The sequence below is a fragment of the Coturnix japonica genome, chromosome 1 (assembly GCF_054131305.1).
Source record: "Coturnix japonica strain WE chromosome 1, WE-NBRP24, whole genome shotgun sequence".
Classification (NCBI taxonomy): Eukaryota; Metazoa; Chordata; class Aves; order Galliformes; family Phasianidae; genus Coturnix; species Coturnix japonica.
Window position 1 is genome coordinate 42,520,022 of NC_140663.1, and position 19,825 is coordinate 42,539,846.

The 19,825-nt window shown below is 36.0% G+C and overlaps 1 protein-coding gene across 12 annotated transcripts in view; it reads right to left on the reverse strand.

The window, feature by feature from the left end:
• The window catches only part of ANKS1B (ankyrin repeat and sterile alpha motif domain containing 1B), a 393,118-nt gene that overhangs the window by 237,166 nt on the left and 136,127 nt on the right, over positions 1-19,825 (reverse strand). For all 12 annotated transcript variants that reach the window (XR_014934338.1, XR_014934339.1, XM_085515441.1 and 9 more), the window contains exon 12: positions 13,634-13,814. Coding sequence is in view for 10 of the 12 variants with exons in the window: in XM_085515441.1 (XP_085371567.1) it covers positions 13,634-13,814 (181 nt within the window). In the remaining 2 variants the exon portion in view is untranslated. The remainder of the gene's footprint in view (positions 1-13,633; positions 13,815-19,825) is intronic.

Sequence of the window (19,825 nt, forward strand, 5' to 3'; positions counted from 1 at the left end):
CACCACCTCCCTGGGCAGCCTGTTCCAGTGCTCCATCACCCTCACTGTAAAGAAGTTCTGCACATTCGTGTGGAACTTCCTATGCTGTACTTTCATCCCATTACCCCTAGTCCTATCCCCACAAACTACTGAAAACAGACCAGCCTCACCACTATGGCCCTAACACCTCAGGTATTTATAAACCTGGATCAAGTCCCCTCTCAGCCTTCTTTTCTCAAGGCTAAACAGACCCAGTTCCCTAAGTCTCTCCTCATAGGCTCCAGGCCCTTCACCATCTTAGTGGCCCTCTGCTGGACTCTTTCCAAGAGATCCCTGTCTTTTTTGTACTGGGGAGCCCAGAACTGGACACAGTATTCCAGATGAGGCCTCACCAGGGCAGAGTAGAGGGGGAGAATCACCTCCCTCGACCTGCTGGACACGCTCTTTTTAATACACCCCAGTATGCCATTGGATTTTTTGGCTACAAGGGCACACTGCTGGCTCATGGTCAATCTGTCGTCCACCAGGACGCCCAGGTTCCTCTCAGCAGAGCTCCTCTCCAGCAGGTCTTCCCCCAGCCTGTACTGGTGCATGCAATTATTTCTACCCAGGTGCAAGACTCTACAAGTGCTTTTGTTAAACCTCATCCAGTTTCTTACTGCCCAGCTCTCCTGACTGTCCAGGTCTCGCTGAATGGCAGCACAGCCTTCAGGTGTATCAGCCAATCCTCCCAACTTCGTGTCATCAGCAAACTTGCTGAGGGTGGCCACTATCCCCTCATCAAGGCCATTTAAGGGGATATTCACAAACTTGGGTCTATATAGTGGCTTCAAAGAATTACACAGCCTATGCAACTACCAAGAGGTTTCTCAGTAGGAGAAATAATGTCTACCCAACATGATAAGCTTCTGTAATGAAATCACCAACTTGATGGATGAGGGATGAGCAGTGGACATTGTGTTTCTGAGCTTTAGTAAGCCCTTTGACACTGTCTCCCACAAGATAAAGAAATTTTTAAGTATGGCCTGGATTTGTAGATAGTGCTGGACTGAAAACTTTCTGTCCAGTCAGTGGTGCTATGTCTAGTTAGAAGCCAGCAATGAGCAGAGTCCTCTACAAATCAAGACAGGATCCAGTCTTGTTCAACATCTTCTTTAACTGTATGGAAGATGGGGTAGAGTGCACCCTCAGTAAGTTCACAGACCACATGAATCTGCGGGAGAATGGCTGATTCATCAGAGGGCTTTGCTGCACCCCAGAGGGACCGTGACAGGCTGGAATATTGCCAAACAGGTAAAGAGAGTTGATCCTTCTCCTTGACTCAGCATTGACAAGGCTGCACCTAGAGGACTGTGCCCAGGTCTGAGCTTGCCCAGTACAAGACACACCTGAATATACTGGAAAGATTCCAACACATGACCACCAAGATAATAAGGGTCCTTTTATTATTTTCCTTATTTTTTCCTAATACTATTTTAGTTTCAGTACTCAGTAATTATTTTGTTAATATTTATTTGCTTACAGGTGCTAAATGAACAGGATCTGCTTTCTACAGGGTTGAGGAGGATCTTAGTTATATACAGATTGATAGATGTGTTCTCATAGATTGAAATTACTGTCATTGAGTAGCATAACAAGTCTTCCTGGATATGACAAAAAAACCCCACAAATGTGAAGAAAAACTCATACAACAAGCAAGATTGGTTTCTAAGTCCTAACAAGAGTGCATATGGCTCCCATAAAAATAAAGTTCCCATTAGGAAAACACAACTCAATATCTAATTATAACAAGAATTTTTTAAAAAAAAATTATTCGAAGTGTAATCATTTAAGATACATAAATCAGAGGAAGTGAAGAAGGGAACCAACTATATGATACTTTCTACTTGTGTTGATTATTTATGTAGCTGAAGTTAGTAAGGCAACCCAATATAACCTATAGAGTAGAAAGAGAAAACACAATCTAAACCAAAATACATGACATTATAAAACTTAAAGAGATGTTATTTAAAAATCTAAAATATGCAACAAGAGATCAAGATCCTTGATCAAGATTCCAGGTTATTATCAACATAAGACATTCTTCTTTGGATATTATTGTATATATCATATCTTGTGATAGTGGTTCACTTTCACTGCAAAAAAATAAATAAATAAAAAATCCCCATGACTACGGTTGCTATAGGTGATGTATCAACTGCTGCTATGCTGTAGAAGAATGTTTTTGAGGGAAAGAATGTACAACAGCTCAGAACTTCCTGAAATCTTGAAATAAACACATCTGATTATGATATTTGACTGGAACTCAAAAGATGTCTGTTCCAAAATTTTTCTTGAAAAATTAAGCAAAGCATTTTGTCCTTACGTGCTGCTCACCTTTATCATTAATTGAGATTACTAATATCAGTATTTCTCCATTCATTTTCCTTTTGATAAATAGTAAGGGGCAACAAATCATTTGACCATCAATGCTCTTGTAGTATTGGGCCATGGGTATGAACTTAGCTCTCCTACATGAGGGATAAAGAATAACAGAAATAGCTATAACACACTGTAAAGGAGATGGACTTAACATTTGTTGTCACGTAAAAGCATGAATATTCAACAGATCAGGTGAGGACCAGTTACCCATTAAGCCACAATAACACAACCTGTGCCTAAATTCTCAGAATACCAAATAAATAACTCACTGTCCAAGAAGAACTTCCCCTCACATAATTAGGCAGACAAAGGCTACTCAAAGTTCTTCTGATTTGCACTAACATCATCAGCTTTTTCTTCTTGTTAGATTTATTAAAGTAAACTTTAAAGTGGAATACACCACTTAGTAAGGAAAAGTATGGAAATGCATAGACTATATAGCTTGTGTAGCTCAAGGGAAATAGTGTATGTTTTTACTATAATTTAAAATACCTATTCATACAGGGAAATACAATCTTCCCAATCCCCCAAAATTGTATCTTTAGCAACACTTTTCTTTTGCAGATTATTATCTGATATCTTTCATTTTCAGAGTTATCTTCTCTCATCTATGAAGAGGGTGTATGACACCTTTCATAGGAGGATGAAGCAGAGGGTGTAAGTCACAGGTATGAGGTCACCTCATTCTTCAGAGGAATGCAAGTGAGCTAGAAGGTAAGAGGGCTGTTCTAACTGCTTGAGGATACAGCAAGTGATTCAAGTAATTGAATATTTATGTTTTTAGCAATTAGCTTTCTTTGAGTTTATCTCAGGGAGGAAAAGCAAAACAGTAGTCTCACTTTAAAAAACCTGTATTTCATGGTTGGATTTTCTGGTATTTCACACAGAAAAAGGGACAATAGGCACTTGTCCTGTAGATAATCGATTCACAGTCTTTCGTTACTGTTCTCACTCTTCTGATTCTTCCATGGTTAATAAGAGCTGACTTATACTGTCTCTTTATGGGTGCACCTACATTAATGTTAAAATTTGGCTGGGAAATCTGACAGTTCCCATTTATCGTGTTTTGCTTCACATCTTGGAGCAACCTCAGAATATGTGAAATGAATTTCTTTTGGATGGATTTAAATGGAAAGATGGACTCCAATAAAAGTACTGTATCTTTCTTTTTCATTGTAGAAAACTATTTTTTTTTCTTTAACTATTTTTAAGGCACTACTAAATGTTGTAGGATTCTAAGACAATCCTTTAAGATCCAGCAAATAAATGACGAACGGGATTCATTTGCTATCCAGCTGATTTTTACTTCTGTCACAGAAGTAATAATATTAAATTGCCTCTTTGTGGCCCGTGGCATATATACATATATATTTTCACAATTTAAACCCATTTATCATTAACAAAAGCATGTCTCAAGTATGTGTATCAGTAATATATATATGTATATGTTTCATATTCCTGATATCATCATACATGAAAAGCTTCTAGTAAAGCACGATATTCAAAGAAAAACTTTAAAAAAAAAAGTCAAAATACTGGGTCCTAGGGTACCCAAGTAAGTTGAATTTAAACTGACCTAGCATTATTATAGTGGTGCTAAAATCCTGTGCTTAAATGATTTATTTTTAATTGTTGGCTTTTCAAGATAGAGATTTTGCATGCAAGTTCTCTCTCCACAAATGAAGATCTTGCATGCAACTGTGCAAAGGCATACTTCTCTACATCCTAAAAGCCTGACCGATGTCAGGAGCACAGCTACAAGCCATTCGATGTACTAAAAAAACCACAACCTGCAGCTAGCATTACAATTAATTGACCAACAGAATTGGGAAACAAATGCCTTGACAAGAGTACAGAGGGACCTGTGTTCAGTTTTTTGGAGATGTGTCCTTCAACTACTGGATTCTGGGAAGGGAGAACTACAGAGAATCTGGAAACTAAAATAGTTTCATAAGTATCTTCCTAAAAATAAAATCCTTGGGAGATGGACAACATTCTTCTTTGTGATGAGTACAAGATGGGTTTAGGATTGTTTTTTAATAGCATACTTCATCATGACAAATATAAAGAAATAACAGACAAAAATACTTCTACAATGAATGTGTTCAATGCTGTCATTGTAAATTTCCAAGCAGTAAACAACTACTAATGAACTCTACACACATGTGAAACTGTTGAGATTTTTCTGTCAAATGAATTAACAAAGGATTTTCATTGATACAAGAAAGATGTATTATCTTAAGATCTGTAACTGCAGAGGAGGAGGGAAGGAGGGAAGGTGGGGGAAGCCATGATGCAGAAGAAAATGATTCTATGTTAGTAATTAAGAATTTCAGTTCTATGAATTATGAATCTTAGCTCTAACAGTGCTGCTGACACATGCATTAAACAGCCATCAGCATCACATGGTGTCACAGTCTGCCACGTCCAAGTCACACAAATGAAAGATGTCTGACACCAAGAGTGGACTCAAGCTTCAATTTTCTTTCTTTTGCAATGATTGAAATTAAAACATTCAAATGTTCTTTTAGGAATCAGATGCATATTTAAGTGCAGAAGTCCTTGGAATAGTATCTTGTGGGTGCTTAAATTACACATAGGTTCAACAGAGAATGGAAAAATCCACAGAATATACATCTGTATTTGATACAGAGGAAACATCCACTACTTATGAGGTTCTTGTAATGCAAATAGTTGAAGGGACTAACAGTATTCTGTGAAAGTGTCACTACACATTTTTTTTTGCAATTATGAATTTCCCAAGGCATTCATGTTTGTTCATTGTCAAACACGACAAAGAGTAGCCAAAACTTTATTGCTACCCAGGCCAATCTTCCCAAATGTCCTCTTGGATTTACTAGACTTATGAGAATGTATTAACTTCGGTCATACAATTGACAGTTTTAATACACTTTTCAGAACCCAGCTTTGTATCACACCCAAACTTGGCAACTGTCTCCTATCTTATTAACCTGAACAAGTCCAAACTCTTTGCCAACAGTACTATCTGAGTGCTTCTAAGAAGATAATGAGTCTCTCACTGTAACAACTAGAAATAAAACAAATAGTAAAAGAAAAATCACTTTCAATTAATACAATGGCAATTAGAACTACACTGAAACAAGAAATAGCAAATGAACATTCATAAATAGAAATTCTGTTACCAAAGCCATAACTAGATGTAGCAGATAGAAGTTTTATGTATTTTCAAATAAAGTTCTTAATATAGTTGGAAGACACTATAAGATTAATTCACAAGTGTTGACCTCTCAGATTTTCCTCTGAAAAACTGCTATCAAGGCCACAATTTCTACACAAGTATGGAAATTTATGCTTCTCCCAAGAGCAAGGCATGTTTCTAAAAATTTTCCAATCTGTCAAGAAACAAACAAACACACAACACACCAAAAACAGCCCACCAACCCAGATGTAAATATTTCACCCAGGTTTATAGGAAGACCTGTCATTCTGAAATCAGTTACAAGTGACTCAGATTTATCCACTAGATCCTGGTGGAAAACAATTTTAAGGCTTCATTCAAAATTTTGGAACACCTGACGTCATCTTCAATTTGGACCGAAGCATAGTGAATATTCAAGAATGAGGGAGATCTAGATTCATTTTTCTCCTTTCACTAATAGCACCAAACTTCCATTTTCTGTAACAATAACATCAAGTTTGATATATTCTCATATTTGTTTATTTTACATGTTCGGCTACAGCTGGTTATATAGCTGGTGAGCAGAAATGTTTTTAACAGACAAAAACATTCTGGAAGGGCGAGTAAGAAGTAGCACCAAAGAAGCTCTTTAAAATTTTTCTGTAGTTGTACTGTTGTATTCAACATGTCTTCAGGAAAACATAACCACTGTAATGTCTGTTCAGTCATCTCACTAAGAAAACACTATGTACACAATTAAATGATATGTAATAGATCTTTTTAACAGAACCAGCAGACATATTCAAGCATGCATACATTACTTTATGTTTTTACTTTAGGGGGAAAATAGAGTCAAGGATATGGCTAATACCAGAAGCTGGTTTCAATGCCATGCATAGTGTTTCTAAGTATACCTTTTTTCTATTTCCCTGCTTGCCAGATTGAGGTCTGTTAGTTTTCCAAAATTATTAAATCTATTTCACATGTTATATGGGATCTGTTCTCCTTACTGGCAATATTTAATTGCTAATTGGCTTGATCCAGTATATTGAATAATATGGGGGAAAGGAATAAATCCTCAGAAGGACAGACAAATTAATAAAAGACAGGTACACATTGCTCCACACATGCCTATCCATGTGTGGTCAGATGGTTCAGAATTTCAGATGAAAAGAGATAAGCTGTTCATGTCACTTCTTATTTTATTAACATATCCAATGCTATTTCTGACAATGGGGCTTAGAGGCCCCATCTGCAGTTTTATTCCTTCAAGTTGTTACTATAATATTTTCCTACTGATATCTACATGGTGACATAGGAGAGAATATGTTTGGAGAAAGTGTTCAGCCCAACAAGGGATAAGGGGATTTAGTCCAGAGAAATCATTTTAGAGAGAAAAGACTAATGCTGTACAGGTATTACTGAAGCGCTAGGTAATACTGTCATTGGAAAAATGACTTCTTATCCAGCAAAAGTATTTTTGAAGTTCAAGAGGCATGGAATTCAGGTTCTTGCTGTATCTAAATTTTCATGCAATTACTAGTACAAAAATTTAATTAGTTCCAAACAGAAATAGTGTTTTTTGGTGGAACTACAGGAGCCAGATTCATCTCCAGTTTCGCAAGCACCACCTGACGATATTTCTGCTCTCAGTTTTATGGTCATTGGATGTAGGTCACTCTGAAGGTAATGCCTCCAATTTATGTAGCAAACACAATAGGTACAAAGAGCACTATTTACTAGACACTGTTTTTCAACATAATCACTACCATTAGCTGTGTATTTTCACAAGTGATGAACAAAAGCCTGCGTGTTGCACTCATTAAAATCTGCTCCAGCAGAGCTGATCTACTGTCACGGTGACAGACACTGAAATGCATCACCCACTGCTTCACTTTGCTCACAATGACTGTTTGGTCACCATCAATGTTCAGCAAGTGTCAGTGTATGCCAATGGGTGCAATTTTTCCCATACAAAACAATTCCAATGACACACCTTTGTTCTACATGCACTTCCATGTCAGATGCCATTTTATCGTACTCCCCCTCTGCCTTCTGTTGCACAGCAACAAAATGCAATGAAATACTGGTGGGACGGTTCAATCTCAACTATCATAGCACCAAGATCTGCCTCTGATGTCTTGGACCAAAATAATAAAAGAGAAGGCACTACTTTCAGAGCACATTTACACTGATCGTTGAGCCCAATCTTTGTAACACTGAGATATAATAATTACAATGAGCTTTGTGATGTTATTTTGAAACTGTCTGACAAAAATAAGTTTATAATATTAATTAACACTACATTTCTCTTGTGTTATGGAACAGACTGTATCTTTGCCTTGGATAACTGTGTAGAGAGGATGAAATTAGAAACAGCAAATAAGAGGGGGAACATAAGGAGACCTTAACGAGCTACATCTGCTGGACAGATTTAAGGGGACATAAAAGAAATGGTTTGAGACAGTACCAAATACAACCCCTAGCAGCTCTACTACTTCTTAATAATTGTATTCTGTTAAACTTGTTTATAAACAGGGAGAGAAGGGATAATCTTCACAGATGAAAAGCTCAAGTTAACCTGGTTTGAAGAATACCTCAGCAGATTTTGGTGTACTGTAAGCAACAATATGGTGAAGAAAATGGAAAAGAAAAAAAAAATTACAAAGAAAACAGGGCTAGATTTTTACTTTCACAGGCATTTTACATGGAAGAGAGTTCTTGTTGAATTATAGCTTAGAACAGGCTGCTAATTATCTTTTTTATTTCATCTTATTTGACTGAGATTTTTTCCTACCTGGAGGTGCCAGTGACCATTTGCAGAAGAGGGGAATGTTTTATTTACCTGTACTTGTTGACTACACTTATTTCTAAGTTTGCCAATATTTTCCCACTTCTCACTATGTGAGTTTCTGGTTATTAGTAAGGCACCATTAACAGACAAAGACACACAAAATTACCCTCTAGCAATGAAAAGTACTTTCAATTTACTTTGTATTCTCCTCACTTTCGGAAATTCCAGAACTATTTATAATTGAAGAAACAATACCTGAAGAGTTTACATAGACATCATAGTTTAATCTTACTAAATTATATTATAATAAATAAGATATCTGAGAAAGAAACCAGCATTGACAAGTACGTGGCCTACTTCACATAGCAGGTTGGATAATATCACATAAGGGAACGTTTCTCCACTAGAATAGATGTTGACTGCACCTAGGAATGCAGTAGTGCCAGGAATTTTGAATCAGACGTCTTAGTCAAATTTCTAACACTTTCATTTTTTTGCAACTCTAAATAACTACAATAATGTGTTGAATATTGTGACTCTCTTGAAAAAGAAAGACAGAGCTACAAGTTTATCTTTAAGTGTAGCACTGCTCTTGTTTCAGAAATATCTGGTCAGCCCTTCCCTCCCCTTACAGATAGAATGTCACACTGAGACAAATTAATGCAATCAGAAATTAATTTAAAAAATAAAAAATAAAAAAAAAATCTGAAGACATTTTTAAAAGAAACTTAAGGGGTGACTGAACTGCTACTTTTGTTCTTGTAGAACAAGAGAAAAATGTAGTCCATTTGTCAAAGACATAACTCTCAAATTGCACACTGGAACATTTGAAGGAAAAACTTTGCCTTTTTAGATGAAAGACATAACCTTAATCCTAGCCAGAAAGCAGGACAAGTAAAAAGAGTAAGTACTACATTAGGGTCCAAAAATGAACACAAAGTTTGTAACTAGGAAATAAACTCAGACTGGACCTTTAGATACCATAGTAAAATGAGAGAAGAACTGTATGCTCTTTAACAGATGAGTAATGTTTGGAATTTAATGAAAATGTAGAGATTTTCATGGAAATTTTCTGTCCATGAAAATACAGATTACAGTGAGATTACCTACAAACAATCGCTTACATTTCTGCTGCATATATGAACTTCACAGACTATTTTCTGATCTCAAACAGAACAAGAATATATGCAGAACTATATGTGCAGAACTATCTTTTCAGTTTCACAACACAATTATAAGTACATGAAGAGGTAGGGAAGCTAATATGGGTTAGAGAATGATCCATTATTCTAACTGATTAAGCAGAAATGAAAAGCAGAGCGACAATTTCTGCTGCCAAGCTGAAGTTATAAAGATGTCCACAATTTTGCCCTCTTTGATCTTTAAGGCTGAGTTTCAAAAGAGCTTCAGGGATACTCTGATATAAGGCAGAGGAATGAAATTACAGATGCATCTCCCTGAAAGCCCTGACTGCCCTCTTCTGGACTGAATGGTCTTGCACATGTAGTGGCCCATTTATGGTCAAAGTTGCATGAGAACCATCTAAGTAACAAAATGTTCACCTGATTATTAAACTTCTAATCTTTCATGTGTGTTGTCACACAAAATTTTTACTAAATGTTCATATATATTATTATCATCTCACTTTGACAGAAGTACATATGGTAATGACTTTTTGCAATAGAGTGGACTCATTACTTTCTTTTTAGTGGCAATAGCTGATGTCTGGACTTACTGGCCTTCAACTTGAGGTAAAAAGAAATGTTAACAAAATTATGGCCATTCACTCTGAATTCCATAATGTTTCTATGAAGTCAATCTTCTTGCTGCAAATAGAGCTGTAAAAATATTTATATACACCACTACAAAACTGCATTCAAAGTTCACCCTGCATATAGAATTGGAGAATAATAAAATTGCTTGAATTGGGAGGGACCTTAAAGAACATCCAGTACCAACCCCCACCATGGACAAGATTGCCAACCACTGGATCAGGATGCCCAGAGCTCCATCCAGTCTAGCCATGAACACCTCCAGGGATGGGGCATCCACAGCTTCCTTGGGCAAACTGCTCCACTGCCTCACCATCCTCCTAAAATCTAACCTGAAATTCCACTCTTTTGGTTTAAATCTATCCCCCTGACCTATCTTTATTTGCCCATACATAAACTTGCTTTCCCCCCTGTTCATGAGCTCCATTTAAGTACCGGAAGGCTGCAATGAGATCTCCCCAGAGCCTTCTCTTCTCCAGGCTGAACAAGACCAGTTTTCTCAGCTTTTTCTCAGCTCTAGTCCTCTGACCATCTTTGTGTCCTCCTCTGGACATTCTCCAACACCTACATGTTATACCTGCATTGACAGCCCCAGGTTTGTAAGCAGTACTCCAGATGTGGCTAGACTAAAACATTTATGTCTACTTGTTGCAGGTTATTTCCTCAGTTAAAGAAGTTCAAAGCAAATAACAGAATCCATATCCTCATAATTTAGCAACAAGCAACCTGTTAGTGAGGTATCTTCTGAAACCCATGAAGGCAACAGCAACGGTTTTGTTTATACAGCTGTTAACAAGATCATCTGACCTATGCTAAAGCACACATATATAACACAGTTATATGTGGACTGTTTTCCAGCTAACTAATAAAAAAGTACTGCAATACGCAGTTAGTAGGGTAACATAGTGCTGTGGTAGAGCTCAGTGATTTTCTACTTGCAAGAGATATATTATATGAATACCTGGAGTCCTGATTCAAAGCAAAAGGATTTAAAAGAGAATAAGCATAGAAGAATCAGCATAGTGGATAATTAGCAAACACCAAGTAAAACCACTATCCCCAAATGAAAAATGAAATTTTCTCTAATTCACAAAAATTTACATTCTTCTTCTTTGGTAGCATAAATAGAGGTAATATTATGAACATTTTAGAATTAGGCGGAATCTTTTTCTTCCTGTGCTCATTTGAATGATACCAAATCATTCCAGGTTTCCTGAAGGAAACATTAAGAGCCTTGGAATTGAGTAGTAAAATAGTAATGGCTTATTTAGATAGCAGCTGGTAATTCAGAAATCTTGTAACGAGCATTTGATTGTTACAAGGAAGGCAACAGAAAGCTACTTGTTGCACTTACTATGAAAATGGCTTCCTTCAGTATGTTTTTCTTTCTAGTCAACAAGAAGTCCCTTCACCTTAATAAGTACAGTGCTTTTTTCCTTCTAAAATATCATGACAGGCACAAACATCTATGTATAAAATGTAGAGAAACACTCAACTGCCCAGAAATCTTCCAATGTCTTGAACTAAATTTAGTTTTTCAAAACACAGTTCCTCCATGAATCTGGCAATTCAGAGAATTACAATCAAGAAATTTGAGGAAATGTAATTACCACTGTAGATATGGAAAAGGAACAAGGAACCTTTCACTGAAACAATGTCTACTTAAAAAACGCAGTAGCAAAGCACTGCATCTGCCACTACTTGCTGAGCATTGTTATTCAAAGTTCAGCCTTTATCAGCCCAGGTGAGAGTAACACCTCAGCAACTTTTCCAGGAGAGACAATATTGATCTGCTCTTTCTGGATTGTGCTATTCTCTTTACACGTTCACATCCAGCATTATTTATCACTTAAGGAGTCAAAAGGACCTTAATGATCAGCAAAATGAAACTTTAGTCTGTTCATTCAGACTGAGATTGCATCAGATCTGTGATACTATATATTAAATAATTCCAGGCTATAAACAGTCTGTGAATGGAGAACTGGGGTGTAAACTTTGACTATAATTATTTCATATACTTATGGTAAATTATATTATTTACTTATAGTAAATTGTATTCAGGAAAATCTAATAACAGATACCAAGAATTTCAGAACCAGTCATATTCCTTTTGTGTTTTTTGTTTTTGTATTTGTTTTCCTTAACATTCTAGAGAGACACACAAGAGAAAATCAGCCATAAATCAAATCATCCATAAATTAGAAACTTACAATTCTAATAAGCATGAGATAATTCCAATATCCGACCAAATGAAACACAGTGATTAGAAGTTACTAAGTGTGATCCATTGTAAACATAACCAAATGAGACAAAATGAAAACATTTAGGCTTGAAAACTCTTGCTATTGCTATTAAAACAGGCACGTTATTTTACTTTCAAAGATAACGTCTCAACAATTTTGAGGAAAAAGCTACAAATACTTTCTGACTTTTAACTCTTTCATCATCATCACATATTGGATTTCTCATTCTTAGCTTATTTTAAAATGAATCATTAAAAAAATATTCTTTTTCTTTAACTATGAAATTTATTTTTTTATGATCATCTAAAAGCAACACATTTTTCGCCGTTGGAATTTTCAACCCTATCAACAAGAAATGTATAGGATTCACCTCATTTGAAGACCAATTGCCAGAAGTCTACTGGTAAGTTCGTACTAAATCTATGCATTTACATTTATTTTTCATTTTAGTGATCTAGTTTTATTCATATCTTAAATACAGTATCCCTTTAAAAGAAATAACTTTATCTGCGGGTCATGTAAACTATCTGTCAAAGACATTTGACATATACACAGGCATTCTCAAACACTGTAGCTTGCTGCTACAGGTTTAACCTAAATAAAGCAACTTGCATATGCAACTTGAAGTGACAGAAGTAGCTAAGTGAATGCTTTATTGCTGCTTGCTCCTGAGGTTTTGTTTTATGGTGAGGAGACTATTTGAAGGCTTTTTAAAATATTTTCATTACATAAATCTCACTACATAGATCAAATTGTCATAGTTCCAAACACATCACTCTATGCACTTCATACCATCAGAGTAAAGATATTTAAGTTCTGCAGTAATTAATCCCATTATTAGTGCAGAAGCAGTGTCGGGCTACTTGGAAATCTTTGTTGTTCTGTCTTAGTCAATGGCTACATCATGATTTCTATTTCATTTTTTCACTTTAAACTCATACGAAGATATGCTGACCGCACAATGATGAAAGTAGATGTGTACCTGTATCAGTGTATTTTCCAAACAGATACTACCTAAATTCTTTCCAATGCTGTAAGATAAACTTGGGTTTATTCAAAATTCAATGCACAGTAAAAAAAAATATTTTTATATTATCAGTCATGTTTTATGAAACCCCTTTGCTGAGCAACATAAAAACTTAAGGAATAATTGTGTATTTGTAATGAATGTATTTTGCTACTGAAGACAAAGCAAATGCAGCTTAAACCCACAGATCTATCATTTTACAAACCTCTGATGATACACAAAGTAAACTTTCTATACCTGGAAGTTCTTTCTCTTCAGCACTGTCTTCCAGAGATCCAAAGGAATAATTAGCTGGACTGATTGCAGGAGTAGAAATAAAACTTGGAGAAGCAATGGATGAGTTGATTTCAAAATAGTCATGGCTGTGATTTGTTCGGTGATATTCCAGGGAAGATACAATTGACGTACGCTGCTTGGGCTACAAGAAAAAACAGAAGTTTGGAGAAGAAAAATACAGACTTTATGCATTATTTTTATAAATTTAATGTTAATTTAATAAATTTATGTAGGGTTTCTCTCTTTTTACGATTTTTATTTGGCCCAAAGGCTATACTTGTAACAATAAGTTTATATGAAAGGATGTGCTGATTTAGAGATAATTACTTTCCAAAATTTGGATTAATCTTTTATAGTATATTTTAATTCTAATCATTTAAACTCATAATAAAATAAGGTTTTACAGCCTTGCATGCAATAACTGCAATCACCATTTGCTAAGAAAGGGAGCTCTTCACCAGCTGCATTACTGGATATATCTTGCAAAACAATTAGTCTACTTACAATTGTATAAAGACATTTCCAAAATAATACCTGGCACTCATCACTCAAAAGCAACCCTTTACTATTTATTCACTTTATGAAAGGTTGCCTGTCATATTCAAAGACTGAAACATCTGAAAGATTAGCAGAAAAATACTAGCTTAAAGAAACATAAAGGGGAATCAATCTCTCTTAATGAAATTTCATGAAATATAACTTTACTAGTTCATATCAAGCATAGACTTTTGAGGCAAACCTCTGAACTAGTTTTACTTCATGTTTCAGAACAGTTTTTGAGCACAAAAAACTCAGGCTGAAACTATGCCATAAGGTACACCCAAGAATTTAGGAAAAGGTGCTCCCTTTTCCTATGGCCCTTTGGCAAAAAGACCATGCTAAAGCCAGTCCAAAATAAAACCCATGAAATATATTCAGTTGGAACATCAGGTCAGCAATAAATTATTCACTCCACAGATCTGCTCTCATTGCACTGCACTACTTATTAATATAGATATAACCTTAGTGCTCTAAGTTACAGACTATAAGCCACAGACCACTGATGATTTGCTAAATAGTCTGTTGCTAATCTGCAGCACTGTTCTGGCTTCACATACAAACTCTTGTAACCGCATGATGCTCCCTCCTGTTTTAGGTTCAATGACCTGAACCATTAACTGCCTTCTCCAAAGTAGTCCTGCATGCCAAGCTATAGTTGTCTATATATATTTTACCCAGCACAATACTGAAAAATTACTTAGGAATTACTGCCCAAGATACCTAAAACTGGAAACAAATTAATAGAGAAAAAGAGTAAAGGGAGCTTTAAGTCTTCTAGTTTTAACATGCTAGGTTTAATAGGTCAGAATATTTGCAAAGGTCAAGAATTTGCTACTTATTAATGCCAAGACTATATTACTGTCCTGGGAGCACTCTTCCTCAGATCATGAAGCTGATCACCATTCCTCACTTAGAACTACCTATTAAAATATTGTCTATTACAGTGGAGCAATTTTCAGTTTTGTCTGTGGTCCACTTCATTTTTAGGTCTTGAGACCTGGAATGCTTACATTACAAATACAAAACTAGACTATTTTCACTAAAAATTTATACTTCCTATCAGAATATCAGATATGAAAAAAACAGAGTTGTATAATATTGTTTCCTAAAGGTGTGCTGGGCACCAAGTAAATCAACTATGTCCTTTCAAATGTTATAAAAAAAAATTGCAAAGGGTTAATTTGGGAATTCATCTGGAACTCATCTATTGTCTGTTGAAGGGATTTACCTTCTTTCATAATTAAAAATAGCTTTTTCTTCAAAAAATTGACTCCAAGGGCTAGTAATTTCATGAGAGAGTTCAGTGGACAGGGATAGATGGAAATACCAAATTGGTATTTTGGCATTCGTTAATACCAATGGTTAAAAGTCTGGTTAAAAGACATTGTTTGGGACCTATGACGAAATAACTCTCAGATCAGTCCAAAAACATTCATATGTATTAATTAAACCTTAATCGCACACTTGCTTGACAACAAATAATACATCAGCGACCTAATCAATTCTAAAAGCTAAAAAGATCTATGATCATTTAGAAAACTTTTGCTTGCCCTTTCCTGAGCAGTGGCATTTAGTAGGAATTCAGTTTCTGATTTGAAAAGGTTTCACCTCCATTAAAATGATGTGAAAGAACCTGGTTATTCTTTAACGAAGACAGTTGCTATACAGAGTGGTGGTCTAGCTCAGTTTCCCCAAGCAGCTGCACAAACAACTGCTCAGGTCTAGTCAGGTTTCCTAGCATTGTCTTTTTCTCAGAACTGAAATGACAGCATCTGATGCATTCTATCTCACTAACTTATGGCTGGTTTGGTGTTTCACTGCACTTTATCACAATATTACATGATATTATAACATCTTTAAAATCTCTGACAAGAACACCTGTATAAGTCTCTGGGGAAAAAAAACTGTTCTGAAGCTTGTTTAACAGCTCAGTGTAGTATGCAAATGCTCATAACTTCTAAACAATATATCCATTAATAAATAGCCACGATTTTCTCTGGAGACATGGGCTAGTGATATAAAATAAGCCTACAGGAATTTTCAAAGATAATCAGTGAAACTAGGAATATGTTTACTGTTTCTTTAAGTTAACATGCAACCATCTGCTGACCTGGGTGATAAAAAATACTTCCTATATTATTTTGGGCTGCACTGTCCGTATTTTTGTCAGCATTGTTCTAATACAGACACAGAAACCACTGGATAAGTCTAAAAAGCGTATCAAGTCACCCTGAAAAAAAACACTGTCAATACAAAAGCAAAAATATATCAATAAAAATACTGGAAGACACTGCGACAAAGTAATTTAACTTTGAAATCAGGTCCAATAAGAATATTTTCACATAAGGTCAGAAGTGAACATAATAAACAGGAGATACCACTTTGAACACTGTAAAACACAAAAGGCATCAAAATATACATACTGATTTACCTTTCTACTAAATGCACAAGTAGGAAGCTCCGTGCAAATTCTGTGCAGTTACCATGACTTGCAAGAATCACTGTGAAGATGCAAAGGAACACTAAAATATTTCTCAAAACATTTAGGAAAAGGATATTTCACAAACTTTGAAGTATTCTGCAAAACAAGCAACTCCACTTTCTCTTATCATGAATTTGCACACAGAGCTCCATCACAGTCTTCACAGAATTATTTCTCATAATACTCCTCTGCACTATGGTAGAATTAGTAAACCCATTTTACAGATGCTGAAACAGGGAACAGAACTCTCCCAAATGACAGATGTGTGACTCATTAAATCACTGTGAACCAAAAAGCTTGAGGAAATTCTGCACTGTTCCTGCTAAATTTCATCTGCCCTACATAATATAAAAATTGGTTTCAATTGGTTTATACCAGGCAGAGAATGTATGATAGAGAACTGAATCCACATTCTCAAATTTTAGCTAGCATGGAAAATACAGACTTATCAAATAAAGTAAGAGGCCATAGCCCATTCCACTAGGCACATCTCATAGCACTATGTTAATATGGCCATGTAGCCACATCAGTCTCTAACTTTGATACCTGCCCAGGTGTCCATTCATCACATTCTTTGATCAACTCAGTACCGCCTCAGAAATCTTCCTTTCTTCACCTTCCTTCTTTAATTCAGATACTATTCTCTTTCCACACATTCATTTAGTCCTTATATCTAATCTCCTCTGTTTTATTTTAAAACTATCCCCTTTTGTCCTGTCACTACTGGGCTGTGTAAAAAGTCAGTCTCCCCCTCATTATAAGCTCCTTTCAAGTACTGCCAATCTTTTCATCCACCAGAAGCCCTTTTCCACAGAGCTGTTCTCAATGACTTTTTCTCCCAGCCTGTGCACGTATTTGGGATTGCTCTGACCAAAGGGCAACAGCTTGCACTTGGCCTTCCTGAATCCTCTAAGGATCACATGGTCCCATTTTTCAAGCTTGTCCAGGCCCTCTTGGATGACATCCCCTCTTTATATTGTATCAACTGCACCATTTATCTTGGTGTCATCAGTAAACTAGCTGAGAGTGCACTCAATCCCACAGTCCAGGTGTCTGATAGAGACGTTGAGCACCAGCCCCAAGATGGACTTCTGTGGGAAACCACTTGTTATGTGCATTCACCTGGACATACAGCCATTGACCACAACCCTCTGGCCATGAACATCCAAACAGTTCTTCATCTATCAAACAGTCCATGCTTCAAACCCATATCTTTCCAAACTTCTATGTCTGTAAAAGTTTCACATATACTTCATTAAATCTTATAATGTTAGTAATTTTCTTGTTAAAAGCCTGTGAAAAGATTGGCTTCTTCACTTTTTTCTGCCTCTAATACTTCCATTCTGATCTGCAGAAATCAGCAGGCCTGATTCATTCACTGATGCTGCCAAAAGTTACTTTGGCTTATAGGATCTGAAATAAGATGATAAAGTACTTTGAAAATGTAAAATCTGGAAATTACAATGGATCTGGATTTGATGCATTTATGTAACCTGTATGTGAAAGACTGCACTGACCTAGACTCCAGAATCAATTATTCTGTCAAGCCTCAAAGTACCATGTTAAGTAATTCGGAGATGCACTGCCTTTTAAATGAGGTAATTTAGTCTTCTATTACTTAATTTCATAAAATTTCATCTTAAATTCCAACTACAATTAAAATAAGATATTGGCAGTTTCAACACTCATCTTGACATTCTTGCTTTTATTTCTCAAAATCTTAATTTAGCCTAACAGCAGAATGCAGAAATTACAATGACTGGCAACAAATACATCCCAATCATCTACAACAGAGAGCTTATAAAAACAGGAAAATTTAAAACAAACAAACAAGTGTTTTCACTGCTGTTGTTGTGTTTTTTTTAAATTCTTATTATAAATTCTCCAACAATAGCAGAAGGCAGTTTGAAACTAAGTTAATTTTTAATGGCATTATGAAAGTGTTAGAATAATACCTCTTCCATCCAGCATGAACAGTAAGTTCATACTGCACAATGACCTCGTGGTCAGCATACCATTGTCAGTGACACGCTCTAGGATGGCATGAGCATGCAGCTCTTTTCTCTAGCCCATGGTTAGAAAATCATTTGATACAACTTGATAACGTGTAAGCACAGTGCTTTCTATTCCTGTGTTTCTGATCTCCCCTGGGCATGCTACACTAGCTACTCCTTTAGACATCTTCCACTGGAGTATGTTAGTGAAGGCAGGGAGTTGCTGTCCCCTTCCACCTTCCACCTTTGATCTTATCTCAGATGACAAATGAGACTAGGAATAAATAAGGGGAAGAATGGTTCTCTTCCCAGTTCCCATTTACCTTGGTTTCTACATTCAATTTAATTGCAAACACATTGCAGCCATGCATTGTGAGATGCATGAGTTCCAACAATAAAAACCACAACACCTTTGCAGTGGTTTCCTTTTTTGACAGATGTGACAAAACTTTGAAAATACACCATTATTCCTATCCTGGGAGAACATTTCTTGAAATAAGCTCCAAACTGTGAAAAATAAATATGATAAATAACAGGAATGTCTTTTTCCTCAGCTATAAAAACTTTCTAACTTTCAAAGATAAGAAAATATGTTATTTTCACTTAAGCAGCTGGAAAATGGATGCTGTATTCTTTAAAAAAAAAAACCAACAACTTAGTTTTCAGCTGTTAGCAACATCCCATTTTGACCAACAGGCTATGAAAATTGCTTATGTCACTACATTTGCATTTTACAGATTTCAAAGGGTCAAGGTGATGGCTGCTTTTTAGGTTGCATGGTACAGAATGCATGTGTGAAAATGCCATCTATTTTTTGACAATGATAGAAGATTATTCAGTAACTAAGGTGCACAAAACTACCCAGTACTATACTGAAACAAAGGAAAATGCTATGAATCTGGTTGGTACTTATCGCAGAACTATGAATAAGGCTTTGAGGTTTTGAATGCGTCACCCTCTCTAAGCATTATATTTACTAGAGGAGGGTAATTGGTAGAGATTGGTTCACACCCAACTATGAAAAGTAACTTTCAGAGCAGGGTCTTCAAAGAAAAACTGCCTATTGGGAGTGGACCTTCACCCACCAAAATTTCAAACACAGCCCAAGAGAGAGAATTATACATGATCATAGCTGTA